Source organism: Mesoplodon bidens (genome assembly GCF_964165515.1).
Source record: "Mesoplodon bidens genome assembly, chromosome: 8".
Classification (NCBI taxonomy): Eukaryota; Metazoa; Chordata; class Mammalia; order Artiodactyla; family Ziphiidae; genus Mesoplodon; species Mesoplodon bidens.
The window spans coordinates 44,477,387-44,498,768 of NC_138165.1; the positions used below are offsets into that span (position 1 = coordinate 44,477,387).

General features: G+C 41.1%; 1 protein-coding gene across 3 annotated transcripts in view; it reads right to left on the minus strand.

Moving 5' to 3' along the window:
* Positions 1-21,382, minus strand: part of FMNL2 (formin like 2) — a 304,476-nt gene that overhangs the window by 24,308 nt on the left and 258,786 nt on the right. For all 3 annotated transcript variants that reach the window (XM_081242867.1, XM_081242866.1, XM_081242865.1), the window contains exons 10-15: positions 11,926-12,000; positions 8,052-8,162; positions 5,339-5,488; positions 3,607-3,708; positions 1,551-1,863; positions 1,007-1,210 (exon numbers count right to left, since the gene is read on the minus strand). In XM_081242867.1, the coding sequence (XP_081098993.1) occupies positions 1,007-1,210; positions 1,551-1,863; positions 3,607-3,708; positions 5,339-5,488; positions 8,052-8,162; positions 11,926-12,000 (955 nt within the window). The remainder of the gene's footprint in view (positions 1-1,006; positions 1,211-1,550; positions 1,864-3,606; positions 3,709-5,338; positions 5,489-8,051; positions 8,163-11,925; positions 12,001-21,382) is intronic.

Sequence of the window (21,382 nt, forward strand, 5' to 3'; positions counted from 1 at the left end):
GTCCTAATGACTGGCTGGTAAAGCTGTTGATGGGATGGACACACTAAGAGATGGAGACTGGGAGATCGTTTACAGTTGAGACCATCATTTACACTTTGGGCAAAAGGCTCTGAAAACCACTGCAGCCTTGGAAATGAGACCATTAGAGTGCTAGTTCTTCAGAAATAAGAGACCTCATGAAGGGACTGAAATGGTTGGGGAAGCAGAATTATCTGACGTCACAGGAACGGCTTGGCAAAGCTCAGAGCAATTCCAAACGACAGGGAAACACTCCGTGACTGGGAAAACAGCTTGTGGTATTTTAGAAAAGAGTAAAAATTCATTTTCGTGAGTCAAAAATAAGAACTTATATTTCAAGACATTAGAGCAACTCTCTTCCTCTCACCCACAGCCCGCCCCGTTGTATTTCTGGTGAGGGAGGGATGCCGCCTTCTCTCCTGGGCAGTGGAGCATTTCAAGGCAAGAAGGTACTGCGGGTGGCAACGCTTCCCTTTGAAGCTTAATTCCACTGTAGTGAATTGTGATGCCCTCAAATGCTCGGAAGAAACTCCTGGAAGCCTACATCAAGCAATTAACACAGAGAGGCATCTTCCCCTTTTATAGATGCCATCGAAAATAGCTTCAAAGAAAAGAGCCATAAGCACTGAAAGCACGCTGTGTCAGAGCTTGGACTGTCATGTTTGCTGAACCCATGAACATGCACTGATCCCTGAGAAGGTAACCTGTCTCTCTTCCCTTCTCTAGGTGGGGAGAGAAAAGGTAGGAAGACGGTGTGAGATCAGAACTTCCTGTCAGGGAAAGAGTGACAAAGGCTACTGAAAGAAAAATGCCTCCTGTGCACAATTTCCCCTTTACTGGCTGCATTAGCAGGAATGTTCTTATATTAAGAGGAGACACATGTGACTTTGCAAGAGACCTGGACTTTGAAAGAATGTCCTGGACCCTCTGGAGGTCAGACACTTGAGTATTTGTATTAAATATCTGGGTCTAAAATCTGCACTCTTACCTGCTAATCCTGAGTTGAAAACCACTGTAGGTGAAGACGTCCCGGGCAGCGGGGGTGCAGAGGGAGGAGGCGGGGGCAAAGGGGGAGCCGGCACAGTCTCAGCTGCAGGACCCGGGAGAGGAGGCGGGGGCGGAGGGGGAGGCGGGGGAGGGGGCGGGGGTGGGGGGGGAGGGGGCATAGGTGGCGTGGCTGGACCATTTCGCGCTAGTAAAAGAAAAGAAACAAATAGACTTTGAAAACAGGGGAATGGTTTTTTCCTGCAATATGCCATGTGTACATAAAGGACCTGAAAACAAACACTGAGGAGGACAAAGGGTTTTTTCCCCAAAGACTACAAAAATGTCCTCGGTGACAAATGGGGAGCATTCTGCGCCATGTGTGAAATGAAGACGTATACGCTTCATCTCAAAAGGTAGAAGTTCTTAGAATCAATCAATAAAACAACATGCCAACAGAAACAGACAAAGGACATAGATGAACTGTAGTAAAAGAAGAAGTAGAGATATCCCAATGCTCTACCTCAGCTCTCGCCAAGGCTTCCTACCTGCTTCAGGTGCGTCTGACGACAGAGGCAGTGGCGGGGGAGGAGGGGGCAAGGGTCCCGAGGTGGCGGCCCCCGTCACTGGTCCCACAAAGTCACCCACCGCCACTTCGGACCCCGTGGGCAACGTGCCAGAAGCCACAACCGGAAGGATGGCGATGTCCCCATCCCCTTTCTTCTGAATTTTAATGGTCCCTTGTTTCTCCAGCTCATGAATCTTTTTTTCTAGGGTAGACTGTCTTTGAATGGCTTCTTCTTTCTCTTTGACCATTTTCCTTAATGTGTGAACCTGGGTATTTGCATCTTTGTAGATTTCCTGCAAAAAAGCCCATGGTCAAGAGTTGGTCTTCACGTGACATTCATGCCTATTACCATTAGATTGGCAAATTGAGGATAAAGAAAATAACAAAAAAAAAGGAAAAAAGAAAAAGGATACTTATAATATATATATATATATATATATATACATATATATATGAATTCTATGGAACTCAGCCAGAACTTATAAAGTCCCATTCGTTATCAATTGTTCACTGGTAATGCATGCAATACATTCTAGCAGTTGTTACTGCTGAGGTAATTCTTTCCATTAATAAATACAGCTAAGTCAGTTTTCCCCACAGGTGAAGAGGAACAGGGCAGAGATGACCCAAAAATAATTTTATAACTGACTTTGGAGTATCCTGAGGGTATTCTGGTGGTGCAGCATATTTTCTTTTCACTTTTGTTAAAATTCATTTGTTACTCCTAGATACATATCAGCTAACAGTAGACAAAAGGTCCCTAAATCAGACTTGGACATAAATCAGACTGGGATTAAAAATCTGCAAATCATGGAATAATCCACTCATGAGTAACCAGGGGCTGACTGTTTTGAATGGATTTCTCTGGCCTTCACAATGCCCCCTTGACCAAGCTCAGGATAGCAACTGTTGTAACATTTTCCAAAACAGGCCAAAGTATCCCTCCACTAATTCCTTATTTCTGTCTAGGTTCTTTGCAGAAGACAAAGAAGTTACAATTTTCAATTCAAAGGCTGTCCTGGTTCCTTTTATAAGGGGTCCACAGAGGTTCCAGTGGAAGGATTTTATGGAACTCACTTGCTGGGCCTTACACACATGATCTCTCACCACAAACCTCCAGCAGGTAGGGAAACATTCTTCACACCCTGTCTATTATTAATAATCTGAGAGTCTGAACTTGAATTGAGTCCATATGCTACAACTCTGTCTCGATGGAGTGCCAGAAAATAAATTTCCTAGAGATGGAGTGCCAGAAAATAAATTTCCTAGAGATGGAGTGTCAGAAAATAAATTTCCTAGAGTTAACTGTAGGACCTGTCAGAATATCAAGCAACACACACAGACATGATAACCATCACATAAAATGTGCCATATCATTAACGGTCGTGTAAAGGCAAGCCATTTGCCTAAAAGCTCTCCAGGCATTTTGGTGTTTTTATGTTCAAGCACATGGATGGCACTCCATAAATACCTGACCTGTAAGGTAAAACAATGCTGAAGCCAAACAAAATGGCTGGAATTATCTGATAATAAAATGGATTGATTTTGCTTTTGACTTTTCTCTCTCTTTTTTTTTTTTTTTTTTGGTGAATGCCAGTAGGTCTTGTCTATGTTGTGATTTCACCGTTTCCATGGCAACTACCAAATTGGTTTCAAGCAGAAGCAAAGAAATACAAAGAAGTCCAAGTCCTAAGAAAAATAAATAAGTGGCATGAATTAAATCCATGCTGTGTTTTTATTTCCAACCAAATGGGTGATCCACAGAATTCACTCAGACTCATCCAGATGGGAAAACACTGTTGCTCCCAAAACCTGTGATAAGGAAGTAATGAAGCCCCAGCATTTGATTGCACACACATGTGAAGACATACCCTAACTATGTGTACTTTTCATTTGAGTTTCACCTCTGAAATGGTTCCAGTAAATATGCCGCATCCATGCCTCCCTCTGCTGTGAACATATGCGGGTCCTATATCTACTAGGCTAAAGCTAGAGCACATTCCCTGCAGTGCCCACCTGGGATGGCTTACACTTACCCGAACAACATCCAGCTCCTTGTTCCTCTGCATGAGTTGCTTTTCCAGTTCCACGATCTTGGACATGGCTTCATTCTCTGTGTCTTGCAGTTTTTCTGACAACTGTAAAGTTTTGAAAGGGAAGATGTGTCACAACAAAGGATCATTCTCATCAGGTCCTTGGTTTTCAGAAAGTGTAGCTCAGAGACCACTAGGGGCCCATCAGAGTCCTGCATGTGTTCCCCAAGTTGTTTTCCGAAAATGTTAATATTTATAAGATGGTGCTGAATACATACTTGTTTCTAAGAGGAATTCATTTACAAGGGATCCTTAATAAAACCCATAAGTCAGCTCCTTAGTGTTTTGACATACACAGTGTGTCTTTCTCCATTTCTGCAGGGGCCAGCGAGGGTAGAGAATAGTAGGTGAGGGAGGAGGTTGAGTCACCTTTCCCCCCCTAAGAAAAGGCCATTAGGCAAAAGCTTTTGAAAACTGTTGACCCAGAAAACTTGGTTTTGTTGTTATAAGTCACCAGTTGAAAAAATACTATTGCTTGTTTTGACTCAAACTATCCAAATAATAAAAGTCATTTTGGAGGAGTAGTTCAAATAAACAGGTGGTTACTACAATAGTAGGTTATGTAAGTATGGTCATGCAATGCCAGCTAAGGCTTCAGAGAAAGATGGGGTGAGCCATGAGTGAAAGTTACTTTCCACATAAGACTCTAAAATTGGGCAACTTCTGATTTCTTCCATCTCACTGAGAATAATCACACATAAAGAAAATCAGGGAGGCAAGGTGAAGAGGAAGAGTGGAGATTTACGCTGACCAAGTTCAGAATATAATATAAATATTTTAAGGGAAGAGACAAAAAGAGAAAAAGGAAGAGCCTATAAATGCTCTCCCTAAGCAGGTACCAACTAAGTCAGCACAGCACTTACAAAGGGAGGGGTTTTGGCAACTTGGCTAAACCACAAGCCATGAAGATGCCCCTTTTCAGACTGATGGGAAAAGAGGAAGGACATTAAGCACAAGTAATACTCTTAACTAAGAAAATGCAGAGAAAAATAAATGGACCATTCTAAGAGAAAAACCACATCCTTCCAAAAAGAGACAATTCCTTTCACAATCAAGGACACTTTCAATCAGAATTCAGTAAAAGGATGTGGTCCTCATAATGTTTGGGTTTTAAGACACACCATATTCCTGTTCATTATACTGAGAGGACACTTCTTGCAAGAACAGGATATATGGGAAAACTTGCCGATTTCCTTGAAAATGCTACCGTTGACATGAAGCTATTTAGAACTTGAGTACCCATGAGGCAGGAAAGTGAAGACCCGCATCATGAGGACACTAGATCAGCCCATCCACAGCTTGCATGGACATATTTGGTACAAGATGACTCACATTCAGAAGAAGATACTTCTTCACCAAACTGACATATTTTAGTTGCATTTCTCTTCAGGTAATGCCAATCTTCTAACTCTCCTGTGCTTATAACTAAGGTGGCCAGGAAATCTGGACGCAGCAGAAACTGAGCAGTGAACGAAGGCAACGGGTTCCACTTAGTTGTAAGTAACATACCTGCCTTCGTTGAAAGAGCCCAGAATGGCTTCTGATCACTCTCTAGCTCAAGTTGCATCTCATTCCTAGACTCCAAATCCTTTCGTTCACTGCCATAAAAGCTAACATCTGTTCTGCCTTGCACCTAGCTGAAACAGCCATTTTTCTTTTTCTGAGAGGTAGTTACATGAGAGATGTTTTCTTCCAGTTCTTCCACCCTCTCCAAAGCTGCATTCTTGGTTTCCGCATCTTCCAGCAGAGCTCCCACATCAAACACATTGTCCAGGTAAGCCTGAATCTGTACCTGCAGCTTGTCACTCTCAGTATGTTTCAGCTTCTAAAAATCAAAATGCAGGAGAACGTGGTGTTAGCTTATCCGTGGAAACACAACATAATTACCCGAGAGCCTACATGTTTTTGTTTGTTCCTTCCAAGAGAGGTTTTTGTTGGTTGGTTGGTTGGTTGGTTGTTTTTTTGGCCACGTCACGAGGCATGTGGGATCTTAATTCCCCAACCAGCTATGGAACCTGGGCCCCTTGCATTGGAAGCATGGAGTCTTAACCACTGGACCACCAGCGAAGTCCCCCAAGAGAGGGTTTTGTATCTCATTCTCCTTAAGAGAACTCTGGAGTAACCATCTAAGAGGGTACCATCAGATTACTTTCTGGTGCTTACCCTCTCCCAAATATACACACATTTCCTCCCTAATCCTTCCTGTAGATATATTCCCCATGCAGATATATTCCAACCTAAAACATTTTTGATGCAGGTGAAATCAAGATAACAGAAAAATCAAAAGGGAACAACAGTCACAAGTAACATAAAACTTGAGGGGTATCTGTGTGGTAGAGGAGATTAGAGTGGGTGGTATCTTGCTTGGGTAGTGATGGTAGTTCTGGTTGAGGGTGAGGGGTACATGGGAGTTGAGGAAGACACTGACAGAGTATATTAGACCCGGGGATTATTTTAGCACTAGTTCCTAGAACCCATCCCCCATAATTACTTGGCTAAGACACTCCCCCAACATGAGAAGCTCAGGGCTCCCAAAGCACAGATCAGGAACCTTTCCCCCATTCGCTGCATTCTAGGGCCAGGCATCCCAAAGGAAGTCAACTAGCTCCAAGGTAAAATTAGAGGTCAAGTAAATCAGTCAATCCTTCTTACAAGTAGCATAAGTCATGTCTTTCCCTGGAGAGCAGATGAGTGGTTAGAATAATATCTGGCACATGGATGACGCCAATAAACATTTACTGAACAAGTCGATGATGACTTACAAGGTTGGGTTTTTATAAATTAATGAAGCATTTATATATTATATGCTTATGTTATTATTCTTCTAACCACTTCTATCAAAGTCTGGAACCAACAGACCAGTAAGTTAGAGAAATACAGAGTTTTTGGAAAAAATCAAATTTTTAAGAGGAATTCTACTCTACAAATAAATTCTCAGGAAAACAGATTTTCTCCTAGGTCTAATCTAGAATTCTACATCTTAGCTGTCTTGAAGAGAGTATGTTCCATCTTAGTTTATGAGTCAGAACCGAAAAAAAAATTCTGAACAAGGGCAAAGCCTAGAAAAGAAAATGAAGAAGCAGCTTAGCAGGATTTTTCACAAGATTCACAGTGAGTAACAGGCACTGATGTTACTACCTGTCATTGTATCCTGGCGCCTGAAATGAGCTCTGTGCAGCCACAACAAAACTGACCCTAAAACCCCATTAGGAATACACCCAACTTTCATTCAAATATTGCTACTCTCAGGGCATGTGGAGAAAGAGAAGAGAGGAACCCTGATTTCAAAGCAGGAACTGTTGAATACAATATTCTGTCAAAGATATTAGTCATTCTTTAAATAGGAAAGCAATTCAAACAAACTTTTCAATGGAAATATTCCATGGCTCCACCTGAGTAGAGTCTTTAGACAACATTAGGCCAGTCTACTCGAGGGCAGCCCAGCTGGTCTGATAAACAAGGCCATGAGCTCAAGAGTAACCAACTCTGCAATTCCACTTTGCGATAAACTGAGGGTACCGCCTGTGTAATCCCTGGCTTCACTCGAAAGGGAGATGGGCAGGTGAGCTATGGAGATGTTCAAGGGAAATACTTCTATTTTCTTCACTGTTAGAAACAGGCTTGAAATTGAGGTCAACAATTCTTGCCCCATTACTAGTGGCCTTTCAAATTCAAGTGGATCATTCCCTACACAGAAGGGAAAACAAAACTGCCTGAGTCAAAAGACAAGGGCACATCCTGTGCACACACAGCTACTTAAGTCTGTTTATGATTTTCACATCAACTTTGCTTTATAGGCAAAGAAGTTCAGGGAACTGACTGAGCACTTCCGCAAGGGAGCAAGAGAAAGAGAAACTTTAGATCCCTCTTCTCTCAAGAACTAAAAGCAGAATTTCTAAAGACACAAACACTTTAAGCAGAATTTAACAGCTACATGAGGAAGTCTCTAGTGTCCACTTCCTCATTATTTTTTGATGCTCCAAGCATTATTCATTACTCTACAGCAGTCTTGGTTTGACTTTCCCTGCCCAGATAGAGTCCACAGAGTAAATAAGAATGCACATTGCCCAACAGCCCAGATGAAGGGTACAGTGAGACTTGACCCAGACAGAGCTCAAAAGGAGAGGAAAGCTGTAGCAAGGCTCTAAGACGTTATTTGACTCCATTACTAAAAGGTTGCTGGCAGAAGACAACGTAAGGCCCTAGGAGGTCTGCAAGAATCCAGCTTCTCTGACAGATCACATCACTCAGATTGGTTCTTTTAACTAGCACTACAGCACCTGATTGCATGGAGCCTTAAGTGTTCTTTGGTCATTATGGAAGTGCATCTTTGAGGGTAGGCAATAAATCAAGTCTCATAATGGAACTAAAGTTACAGCTATACTTACATCCAAGTATTCATCCAGGCCTAACTTGGTAAATTCATATTGGAGGTGAACTCTGAAATTCATGTCTTCTACTGAATGGACTACAATATTAATAAACTGCATAGAGGCCACCTGAAATGAAATTGTCAACAGGTTAGATGAGCTCCAAACTTGTTTTCTCAGTTTAATCATAGTCATATATTTTCAATTTCACACATCTAAGCTCACTTACCAATTTCCTTTTCCTTTGTTTCATTGGGTGTTTAAAAACATTTTACAATTTTTAAAAATTCAAAAGTTATAGAGGTACCACAATAAGATACCACTTCATATCCACTAAGATGCTATCATCAAAAAGAAAGATAATAACAAGTGTTGGCAAGGATGTGGAAAAACTGGAACCCTCATCCACTGCTGGTGGGGATATAAAATAGTGCAGCCACTTTGAAAAGCTTGATAGTTCATCAAAATGTTATTCAGAGTTACTGTGTGACCCAGCAATCCCACTCCTAGGAATATACCCAAGAGAAATGAAAACATACATCTGCATAAAAATTTGTACACAAATGTTCATAGTAGCATTATTCATAATAACCAAAAAGTAAGGGGAAAAACCCCCAATGTTCATGAACGGATGGATTACAAAAATGTGATTCCATTCATGTGAAATATCCAGAATGGGAATATCTATAGAGACAGACAGTAGGTTAGCAGTTGCCTAGGACTGGGGGTGGGAAAAATGACCGCTAATGGATACAGGAATTCTTTGGGGGCACGGGAAGGAGGCAACAAAATGTTCTAAATTAGATTGCAGTGATGATTGCACAACCCTACAAATACACTAAAAATACACTGAACTGAACACTTCAGATGTGTAAGTTGGATGGTGTGTTAACTGTATCTCAGTAAACTGTTTTTAAAAAGTCTTATAGGCATATAGAACACACTCAGTTATTACCAGTACATTGTAGGAATGTGATTATTATTACAACGAAGAACATTTAAATCACCTGTAATCACACCACAAGGTGATCACTTCTAAAATTTTATTGTGGGCCCTGCCATACCAACAGGACAGTAACAGAGCTTCTGACCCATCTTTCCATTTTAAACAATCAACCAGTTTCTATTCCATAAAAGCCTTGGATTTGCTACATTCTCCCCACAACTGCATCAGTGGCTTTGATCTGCCACAGAGAAAACCAGTCCCCAGCTTAGTAAATAACAGAACAGAGTTTAACATATCTATTTTGTTTTCAGTAGGGACAGTTAGTTTATTTACAGTGAAAATATCTCACTAATGCTTTCCCTCTGTGGTTACCCAGAGACTTGCAAGGAGGTATGACTGTGGGACGCACATTCACACTTACTCTGAAAACTGCCTCGCTCTTCCTCTATCCCCCAAACCCCACTATTTTTATCTTGTTTAAATTGTTTTTCTTGAGTTAGATTCTTCTTTGAGTATATGTTATCCATTGGGTATCTGTGGAAGATGTTAAACTCTCTAGGTTACATGAGAAATCTATCACCATTTACTAAAAAATTACATCAGTTGCTATGGCTCAATAAGCTAAAAAAGATTTTGTCACTTTTTTGTTTTCTTTTGCCCACAAAAAAATAAATAAATACATAGAAAGGTCTTGTGCTACATTTGAAGCATTTATATTATGTTTTACATGGAATATGTTGTTAGGGAAGTTGTGCAACTTAATTGCATTCCCAAGACAGTTTATGAAAAGCCTCATTTTCTGGAAAAAACAAATATGGCTAGATTTTGGCATCTTTCCATTTCTCTTCTAAAGCAGGTCTAAGTGATCTATTGAGTGTTATACTATGCCAAAGAGGCAACTATTTGCTAGATGGCACATGACTCGAGCACATATATATACTCGAGCACACATATAGTATATCCACATACTAACAGCCTCTAAATAAGATTCTCCAATGCATGTTCATAGGAATAAATGAACCGACAGGAAATATGCTCTCATTTGTCAACAGTGCAGGTGTTGTAAAGGGCTTAACATCATTATAATTTCAGTAGAAACTCGAATGGCAGAGAGATCTGGTAGGTATGATAAATGAGTGAAGTGAGCCATGTGTAATACAATAGGGAATGGTGTGGACTGTGACAGACTGGAAAGGCTATCTTCAGACTTAAGGAATAGGCACAACTTGGCTCCAGCAGCTGATACTCTATGAACAGGGACCTAGCGTTACCAGAACTTTTTAGTTCTCAGGAAAATCAGAAATCTGTAATTTAAGGCACAATTTTCAAAATTTTTAATGGAAGGACATCACTGTCAGACTAAACTCACAAGCCTGTATATATGTTGGCTTCAGCCTGGGAGGCTCCAGTTTGCAATGTCAGCTCTAAAGGAACAAATAAGTTCCCCCTATGAAGGCAGAGGAAAGATCCTGGTCAGGTGAGCCAGGGCATGACTTCTTTACATATTTGTCACCAGTGCAAATGTTAGCCTTAAACTCTCCAAAAAAAATCCCAATAACAAGAACTAAAACGTCAATGTAAAAGTATTCCTTGTTTCAAATTTATTTTTTACCTTTTGAAAAAGTATGTATACATATGCTTTATGGAACAGAAAAGCTCTATAAAAGATTTCAACCGATACTGATTTGGGAAGGGGCTGAGGACTAGGAAGTGTATAAAGTGTGAGGACCCAGAAAACATGTTTCATATAAAAGGGTTAGAAATCTGCAAAGCTATGTTCCATGTTTTATAATCACTGAAGCAATTCAAATGAAAACTGCCTGGCATCCCAAGCACAGGTTTTAGAAGACTTGACGACAGAAGAACTGAACAGAACATCTGCTCCAGGCTAGAAGGGATCTGGGAAATTAAGCCCAAGTAAGGAATCTCCTGGGTCCAGAAGTTTCCAAGGTCAACTGAATTAGGTCAAAGAAAGCAGACCTGGGTGTACTCAAGGGTAATCTGGCTCTGGAAATTCTCTACAGTGGATTCCACCTTCAGTCCAGGATTAAGATTTAGGTACATAGATTCAGAAGTGCTCCAACTCCTTTTGCTTTTTGTACCTGAAGATGACAGTCCTGCCTCTGAATCACACATTTTTGCATGTGATTTACCCTGCTAAGGAGACCTGCAGTATGAACACACCCTCACAGAATTCTAGAGCAGGAAATCAAGGGAGGAAAACAAACCACTGCTATGTATTAATTTGGGGGATATATACCGTCAGTTCTACAAACTGAAGCACTTCAGTCTTTGAGGATACAGTCTGGAGAAAACCACTGGCTGGGGTGTGCAAAAGGCAGAATGGTTAACATTCTTGGTTTCTAATTTAAGGATTCTTATGAGCACTACTGACAGCTAAAGCTGGCTCTTGCAGGCATTTGTGCCAGGTGTTAACTTCCTTTTCCCAAATGCATGGCTTCACCCTTTGCTATAAATACAGTTGACCCTTGAACAACATGAGCTTGAACTGTGTGGGTCCACTCACACGCAAATTTTTTTCAATAGCAAATACTAGGTACTACACAATTCACAGTTGGTTGAATGTGCGGACACGGAACTATGTAAGCAGACAGCCAACTGTTAAGTTAACAAGTGGGTTTTCCACTGTAGGGAAGGTCAGCGCCCTTAACCCCCCACATTGTTCAAGGGTCAACAAGAGTACTGTAATCAGTACTTTTGGCCTTTACTATAGTGTATACATAAAGAATAAAACTGCAGATACATGCCATAAAGGTAAAATACAGATTAAAAGAAGAAGTCTAAATTGGATCGTTAGCATATTATACTCAGTTTCCTATCCTTTATAACATATATGTATGTATAATATATAAATATAAATGGATTTAGGAAATAACTGCTAAAAACTGAGTTTGCTTTATTGAAAGTAGTACTGAAATAACTCACCATAAAATCTATGTTATTGTCCTCATTTCTGAAATGTTCCATCAACTTCTCAAAGCGCTGTTTTTCTCCACAAACCTGAAACACACATTATCATCATGCATGTGAAATTTCAAACATAAGCACTCCAAAATTAGATGCAGAAAATTTAGCATTAATAATTATTTCCAGAACATCTTTTTTTTTTTCCTCTCTCGCAGGCTATTTACTTCTCTTCTTATAGTTAACACACAAATAGCAAAGTGAGCCAGGACCAAAGCTCACCCTTGGTTTCTCTTGCATGTTCTCTTGCTATTTTGAAATCCATACCGAATGTGCTCTTTTTTCACTAGTCATCTTCGTTTGTCCCACCAATCTTTTTAGCTGGCATTCAGAATCCCAGAATGTTGCTTATAGTTACAAAGAAAAAAAAAAGACCATACTTTTTACAAAAGTACTTTTGAAACAGACATGCTAAAAGATTTTAATAACTTTGTATTTAAATTATTTGAGAAGCAGATTCAAAATGTTCATATCATGTCTAACCAAATCAAATAATTTTAAGCATAAACTAGAACACAAAAACTCTGGGAGACTATCTAACCCATTCAAGGTGGGTACAGAAATTCACAGTAATTTGTAAAGCAGCACTCCAGAGGCCTGAAATACACACATTCAGCTTGAATTAATGCTTTTGCTGAACAGGTGAAATAAGCAGATAAAATACTGTGAACTCCAGAGCCACAAGGTATTCTGCTTATACATGGAATTAAATACATGAGTTAAGAACACAGAGTCAAAGAAAGATTTGTACCAAATAACGACTCTCTGGAGACTTATGCCCCAAAAAATCAAAGGATGAACTTTAATTCTTTCAGTGTCTTTGTCTACCTTTTTTGGAGCAAAGTCCTAAACTCACTGGTTGATTCATTCCACTTTCAGAAACTATTTACCCGGACACCTGTGGGCTCCTTGTTATGTCTTAACATTTTTTGTGAATTTATCCAGGTTTCACATGCTTAATGAAATTTTCTGATTCCCTTTGTGGTCTTAGGAATACTCAGGCCAATCCTAAATCCTAAAGATTTCTCCTAAAATGATATTTCATAATGCTATAATGCAGCCATTTAATTCTGTCATGTTAAATTCTGTGTGTTTGTGTGTGTGTGTGTGTGTGTACACATACAGACACATACATTTTGGTGAAGAGAATGTCCAATGAAGGTAGGAATTTTATGTTTTGTTCCTTACTCTATCCTCAACATCTAAAACAATGCTTAGCATGTTGTAAATTCTCAATATTTGTTGAATTGCACTGAATAGAGGATAAACAAGAAATTATGTTAAAATACTCCATTCCATTATGGTTTATCACCAGATATTGAATATAGTTCCCTGCGCTACACAGTAGGACCTTGTTGTTTACCTATCCTATGTATAATAGTTTGCATCTGCTATATTCAATATCCAGTGATAAACCATAATGGAAAAGAATATGAAAAAGAATGTGTGTGTGTGTGTATATATATATATATATATATATATATATATATATAACTGAGTCACTTTGCTGTACAGCAGAAACTAACACAACATTGTAAATCAACTATACTTCAAAAAAAATTTTTTTAAAAGAAAAAAATACTCTTAACGAAAGGGTAAATGACTTACTACTACTCCCCATGATGTTTTAGAGCAAAACAAGAAGCCTCAGACCTCCGTAGCCAGGGACTACGAGTCAGTCTTTAGTAGTGGTTCCCGTGCCTTAACTGTGTGCTGGGAATGCTAAGGTGCAGCTCCCACCTTTGAAGGACTTCTAGTCTCAAAGCAACTTAATTTTCTCAACAGATTCAGACCACAGTTTACTATATTCTGATGACAACTCCCCATTTATCTATATCCACCTAAACAAAAAATAATTATAGAAGATAGGAACAGTGCATGGGCCAGGTCTGGAGGAAGGAAAGGAGGCTCCAGAAGGCAGAGTTTAAAGGAAAGCCTTTAAAAGACATGTGTGTCCAATCCCACCCCAGAGAACCCAATGCAGGAGGCCCAGGTGCAGCTGGGGTGACATGGGCAGGTACATTTGCAAAGTACTACAGACCATTCTGATGCTCTGCAAAAGCTGAGAACCAGAGATTTAAAGGATGCCATGTTCAGCCCCGGGGCCCACCAGCCCCTCTGGAAAATATGCACAAGTTCCTGGAAAAAAAAGCCTTGTTGAATGGGGCATGGAAGTGCAGGACCAGCTCCCTAGACCATGACATCAGTCACATCTTGTGCCCAAAGGCATACATGTCTCTAGCCTGCAAAAAAAAGCCCAATGGGTGAAAACTGGCAAGGCTTGGTATAGAAAAGGTTAGAATCACAACCTAAATTTTCTTTAAGAGAAACCTCAACATAAGAACTTGTTTCCCAGCAGGACAATTTACTTCAATCTGTTTTGGGAGGTGGGTAGTGACAGGAAAAATCAAGAGAGGTGGCTCTGGGTGTGGGGACAGCTACCAGCTCTCCTGAGAAGCAGGCTGGGATTAATGTTCTGTTGAGCAGCTAGGCACTCACTGAACCAGGAGAGGCAGCGGCCATCAGTGAGCAGTGACGATGAAGACAATTCCTAGCAGGGCAAAGCCTTCCAAATCAAAGAATGTCAGAAACCTGCAAAGTACCCTGGGGAGTCTGGGGCCCTCAATTTATGAATGAGACTGACACCCAGACAGATCAAATATCTCCAACTTGATGAAACGTCCACAAAGAGGTGAGAACCAGGTCCCCAACTGCCAGCCTGATGTTCCTTCCCTCACACAGCCCAGAATGTTAGATAAACATATTCAAGATGATAGTAAAAGCACTCCAGAATTATCTGAGACAACAACAGAGATGGAAAATGTTATTATTAAAAACCGCAATCAGTGCTCGCTTCGGCAGCACATATACTAAAAACCGCAATCAGGGACTTACCAGGTGGCACAGTGGTTAAGAATCCACCTGCCAGTGCAGGGGACACGGGTTCGAGCCCTGGTCTGGGAAGATCCCACATGCCTTGGAGCAACTAAGCCCGTGCGCCACAACTACTGAGCCTGCGCTCTAGAGCCCATGAGCCACAACTACTGAAGCCTGTGTGCCTGGAGTCCGTGCTCCTCAACAAGAGAAGCCACCGCAATGAGAAGCCCGCACACCACAACGAAGGGTGGCCCCTGCTCGCTGCAACTAGAGGAAAGCCCGCACACAGCAACGGAGATCCAACGCAGCCAAAAATAAAAATTAATAAGTAAAAATTTAAAAAAAAACACAATCATTCCATCAGGCATGCACTTGATGTCCATGCACCTGACTCTCCCATGGAACTTCTAAAAATGGACGATTCTTAAGGTCTAAATCAGGACACACTGAATGAGAATCTCCATGGTTAGAACTAGGAATTTGTGCTTTTAAATAAGACTCAGATTTGTTGGACCAGCATTTAGAAACCAATGGCTTACACAATAGTAGACTAGCTGATTTAACCCTCAGCCTTTCTGACTACCAACTGTAAACTGGATAGCTACATCATTAACTCCACAACTCATTCAACTTCCAATTTAACTACACAAAAAGGAAATATAGTTACTATAACTAGGTGTCATAGGAATGCAGCAGGGATTGGCCCACTGTCCCTGCACAGGTACAATGAATAATAAGGTTAACTCCCGAATAATCAGGGATTGTGTCCAGGACATTAAGGAAAGTGAATTTTATATAGCCGAGGAAAGCACATGTGGGCAACAACAAAACTACTCAGATTGTTAATAGAAAGAGATGGCATCAACTCCAGAACAAGCAATATTAGATTAATTTTAAGCTGAATTAAGATCCCAAAAGTCACAGTACTAGCCTGGTAGATAGGACTGAAATAGACATTAAGAGGAGCCTTGAATATATGCCTTTCTTTAGAAATCCCTCATTCCGTCAACAGACAAATGCATGCTGAGAACATGTGCTATGAAACAGAGTATTAAATACCTTTAATCTTTAAAAATAACAGACTTCAGTGTCTTCCAATTTATAGCTCCTAGGAACTTGGTGAAAATGATCCAAATACATAAAACAACACATTGCCAACACAGATGCCAGCTTGGGGAAACTGTGAAAGATTGACCTCTCTCCTCATCCACTGTAAGAACTAGAAGGGCCCCTCCTATCAGCTCCACCAAGCCCTTCTCTGTAAAGGTTTAGACTGCTCAATCTCAACTAATGAATTCAGGGTGGTACTTTCTGACACTGATCTACAGGAACAGCATGGATTCCCAGGGGCCCCTTCATTTCTGCTGGGGGAAAAAAAAAGGAAGCATACGAACAAGATTAATAATTGTTTCTATGTTACTTTAGCAATCATTAAACCAGAGTATACTACAGTCCCACAGGAAATGGGAAGATGTGTTTGGGGAAGGTTGGTAAAAGTCGTGTCCCACATCAAAGGAAAGTTGTCCTAGCTCATACAGCTCACATCTGGACCACCCCTGCACACTTGTTTCAAATAAGATCATCATGGCTGAACATGCCTCTTCCCTCCTTTGAAACGGCCTCATTTAGAAAATCTGATGAGGATGAAAGGAACAAGACACTGATCCCGAATTATTTTCCAAATCTACACAATGGCCTTCGGGGGGTGTTCTCAAGGCCTTCATCAAACGTACAGGAGAGCCAGGAGCATGTTTGCATGTATATATTAGTGTACAAAACTTCCATCTGCCAACAAAGACCAGACAATATATGATCTGAAAACTTTCAAGTAAAACAACTGTACTATTGCAATTGAAACCTGTCATTTCTTGACTTTTCTCTTCACTGGTATTTCTCATTCCCCCACTAGCTTTGACATTGGTTTCCTATATCAGTAACAAACTCCTATATCACTGGAGTAGGGAGGGTAGGGAGTGAATTTAAGAGACACAGCCATAGAAGGCTGAGCAGAGACTGGAGAGAAGCCTACTGCATCAGGAATTAGACTTCCACAGCCAGGGCCACCAGAAATGAAGTCAACAAGGCAGAAAGAAGTATATGCTTTGGAAAAGCATATATTCTACTGTAAACTTAAGAGGCGCCTTCATGTATAAATCATTTATAAATCAGTCTCATGTGAATAAATTCACTGACCCTAATTAACAGTATGTCAAGTGAAAACACTCAGGCTGGGATCAATCCTGGACCACTTGTCTGCAAACACAGGCACCCATCTACCCATCCCTGTGGGGTCCTGCCTAACACATCCAGCCCTCTTTGCACCTTTAAGCTCTAACACTGGTGGGGGGTGATGGGATATGAGGGCAGAAATGAGTCTATGTGGAGTATTAAACAGGGGACCATAAAACCTAGGTTACAAGTCACAGTACCACCATTACCGCACTGTGAGCTTGGGCAATTCCGTGAACTTCCCTGGTTTTCACATCCATTGATTTGAGAACCTTAGATTATACTGTTGGTTGTGAAATCCTTTTCTAGGAAGCTGTAAGGGTTACAGAGGAAAGTGTTGGGGGTTCCAAGGATGGGGGCGCACCAGGGATGGGGGTCCTGGCAGGGGCAGGAAAAGCACAAAGTTCTTGAGACTTCTATCCTCATTCATCCAACTCTGCATTATTATATTGAGTTGCCTGGTAAGATTTCTTCTGGGGGACAAAAAAGATTCACTGAACGTTTTCATTGCTAATAAAAGTTTGAAAAAAATTCTCTCACTCGGTATCTTGAAGCTCTAAAATTCTAATCTAGTCATGGCAATATAGCATGATATTCCCAAGCAGACTGGCCTGGATGCTCTACACAAAGCAAATTTAGAGAGATGCACTCGGCTCTGCAGGCCCTGAGTAACAAGCTTGAAGGGCAAAGCCCTATCTCACGGCATCTTAGCTCACTCGCTCGTGAAGTGGATAAATCGTGCCCTGCCCAGATAAAACGGGCCACACCCAAGGCAAGCAAGATACATTTTCACTTCAAGGAGAGCTGAAGCAAAAGCACAGCTCCTGCGAAAAAAATAACTCAACCCTGTTCTCCAACATCTGTGAAAGATATTTCTGACCAGTGTCCCAAACCATTTGGATAAACCGGAGGCTCTGGATGCAAAAGAGGCAGTGGCTTAAAGCGTCTCTAAAGGTGGGCAGAGTTTAGGGGATGATTTCCCTAAAGGCTAACAGCGGAGAAAAGATGGTTTTACAAAAGCCTTGTGATAAAGAGTATTATCTTGCTAGACAGATGTTGACATGAACAACAGACTGCCGGTCCTTCAGCCATCTCTCCGTCCCCTTCAAGGTTAGTGACTGTCTTTGGCTTCCCCCAGCAACAGCTCCCAGGGTACCCCACAAAGTCTGCAGCCAGACTGAGGCCTGACTTACAAGGTGGCTATAAAATATGCTTCAGGGTTACTTACATAAAAATTAAAGGCCCCTCGCTTAAGTGTTTCCTTCTTGCCCTGTTGCCTGGCGCCTGCCTCAGTACTTTCTTTTTCTCTTCTCACAATAGGCCCCTATGATCCGCAGGGCTCCCTTCAGGAAGGCACCGTTTTAAAGGCACAGTCTATTATGACTGATTATAGACTACCCCTCTCAGGGCCTGCCAGGGAACAAAAGTTCCATTTTCTTTTTGGGGCCACATGAAGTAAACAGTTATTGCACCGTTAGTCCTAGGGGAAAGCATCTTTTACCTTCTATCAAGAGCACCAGCAGTCTATGGATTACTGACGCCACGGTGGCTCAACAAAACCACTCTTCTGGGGTGTTCTGTGGTTGTCGGGGTCTATTATCATTTCCCCTGAGGTGACTAGACATTTCAAACACAGACACTGGGTGGCTGCCGTGACACAGGCCGACCACTCCGACCTGTTGCTGGCTCTCCCGTCTCCTTGGGATTTAAAAGCGGAAATGTTCATCAGATTAAAGCCTTCTGAAACAAAACAACCTGATCTCACTCCACTGAAGTAAAAACTAGCGAAAGCTAAACAACAATGTATTCTACAATGGATCCTGCCTCCTCCCTCATAAATTAATAAAACATTTGTAACAATCTTGGGCTGGCAGACATCTGATTATGAACCAGAGGCTTCGTCCACATAATGCTAAACACCCTCATGAAAACTTACTTTTCCAGACGTTTCCAAATATCCAGATGTTTGGCATCAGGTACACAAAGCATCCAGATGACTGTTGTACTTCCCATGCATATATTTTGCTGTACTGAATAAAGAATCCTGACATAGAAGCAAAGGGCTAGTAAAATCCCCAGGGGATAACTTGTTGACACACCACACCTTAAATGAGAAATGCATTTTTATCACTCCCCTTAAAAAAAGATGGCCTTCATTAAATTCTAGAGAGTAAGGCTCCACAATACAATTCCTCATCAGTGACCTCTTTCGGAAATATTCCTAATGTTGGTCTTGAATCTCTCTGGCTTCACTGCAAGACTCACATCTCTTGGTCATCAGTAAGGATACAGATTCTTACTGTAGGCTTCTATTCCTACAGGAAGGCCAAAGTACCTTCCAGTTCTTCAAAAAAGGCTGTTTATTAAATTGGTAAATGACGAAGGCCTTCAGTCATCTCTGGGACAACTTGCCAGTCAGATCCCTCAACAGTAGAAAAAGGTCTATTTAACACTGATTTATTACATTCATTTTTTCCTCTCTACTTTGCCCTTTGAACACATACTCAATTCGGTCAAGCAAGGCAAGGGAGGGGACACAACGACACATTTCTAGTGGTCATCACGTGTTCACTAAACCACAGCAACAGCACATGGTAGGAGCTGTGTAAACCCTGTGGCATTCCCACCACAGACCTTGGGACCTGCTCAGGAGGCAAACGTCAACCCATGCTCTCTCCTCTTGCGTGAATCACGACAAATCAAATTAAATCAAACAAAGATGTGCTAAGAATTCAGAGCCCTTGAAGACAAGGACTCTTTGTTTGCTAGATCAAAGACCTCAGTCCACAAATAGGCAAGCGCCTGAAGTTTGTCCACGGCTCCCTCCTCACTCGCATTTCACGTCTCTTCTACGTTCTCCTGTGCTCTGCCCCAATTCTGGGTCTTCATCAGGAGGACCCTGCTCTTAGCTCCCTGTAACCACCTCCACCCGGCCCAAGGTAACAGCAGACAACAGACTGGGGCAGCAGTTCTTCAAGTGGGGTGTTTGAACCCTGAGGGCCCCTGACACCCCATGACAGGGTCTGTGAGATCACAACAATTTTTATAATAATACTAAGATGTTACTTGCCTTTTTCACAGAGTTAACATTTGCACTGGTGGTGCAAAAGCAATGGGAGGTGAATGAAACTACTGGTGCCTTAAAACAAATCAAGGCAGTAGCACCAAATTATATCAGTAATCACTGTATTCATCACAGCCATGCATTCTCAGTTATTGTTTATTTTTTTAATTTTTAAAATTAAAAAAAAAATTTATATTTTAGCCGCACCGCTCATCACGTGGGATCTTAGTTCCCTGACCAGGGATCAAACCAGCATCCCCTCCATTGGAAGCACGGAGTCTTAACCACTGGAACACCAGGGAAGTCCCTCAGTTGTTTTTTTTTAAAAGCCAGTTTCACTTAAGAATACCCTTGATAATGCAATAAAAAGCATTAATTATATTAAATCACAACCCCTGAATACACACCTTTTTAATATTCTATATGAGGAAATGAGATCCCTGAATAAAGCACTTTTGCTGCATATAAACATATGATTGTCTTGAGGGAAAGCACTTCTGTAATTATTCTAGTTGCAAGATTAACCAGCCACTTTTTCATTTTTGTTTGAAAGAATGACTGACTAACTATTTAGACTCATATACCTGGCTGTTATTTTCTTCAAAACTCAATGAAATGAACCTTCTACTTTAAAGGAAACAATTGACAATATTTGTTTCCAATGATAAAAATTAAGCTTTCAAGAAAAAATGAGAATTTGAAAAACCTGTATCCACCATGAGCTTAACACAGCTTCCTACTATTTAAAGACTTTTCTAATAAGATTGGTGGCAATAATAACGAATGTGATTTTTAAAACTACTGCATTACAAAATGTGTCAATATTTAGATGATCTGGATAATTCAGAGAATTGCTATTTTCCAAGTGACCATTGCATATTGTTACAAAACTATGCATACATTCAACAAAGTGGAAGATAAGCAAATAATTTTAATGTAAGAGAGTGTAAGAAGTTCATTAATATGGTTTCAGATTCTACTTTGCAACTCACTTTTTTTTTGTTGTTTTGTTTTTTTGCGTTACATGGGCCTCTCACTGTTGTGGCCTCTCCCGTTGCGGAGCACAGGCTCCGGACGCACAGGCTCAACAGCCATGGCTCACGGGCCCAGCTGCTCCGCGGCATGTGGGATCTTCCCAGACCGGGGCACGAACCCGTGTCCCCTGCATCGGCAGGCGGACTCTCAACCACTGCGCCACCAGGGAAGCCCCAACTCACTTTTAAGAAACTACTACTTATCCAATGTTTG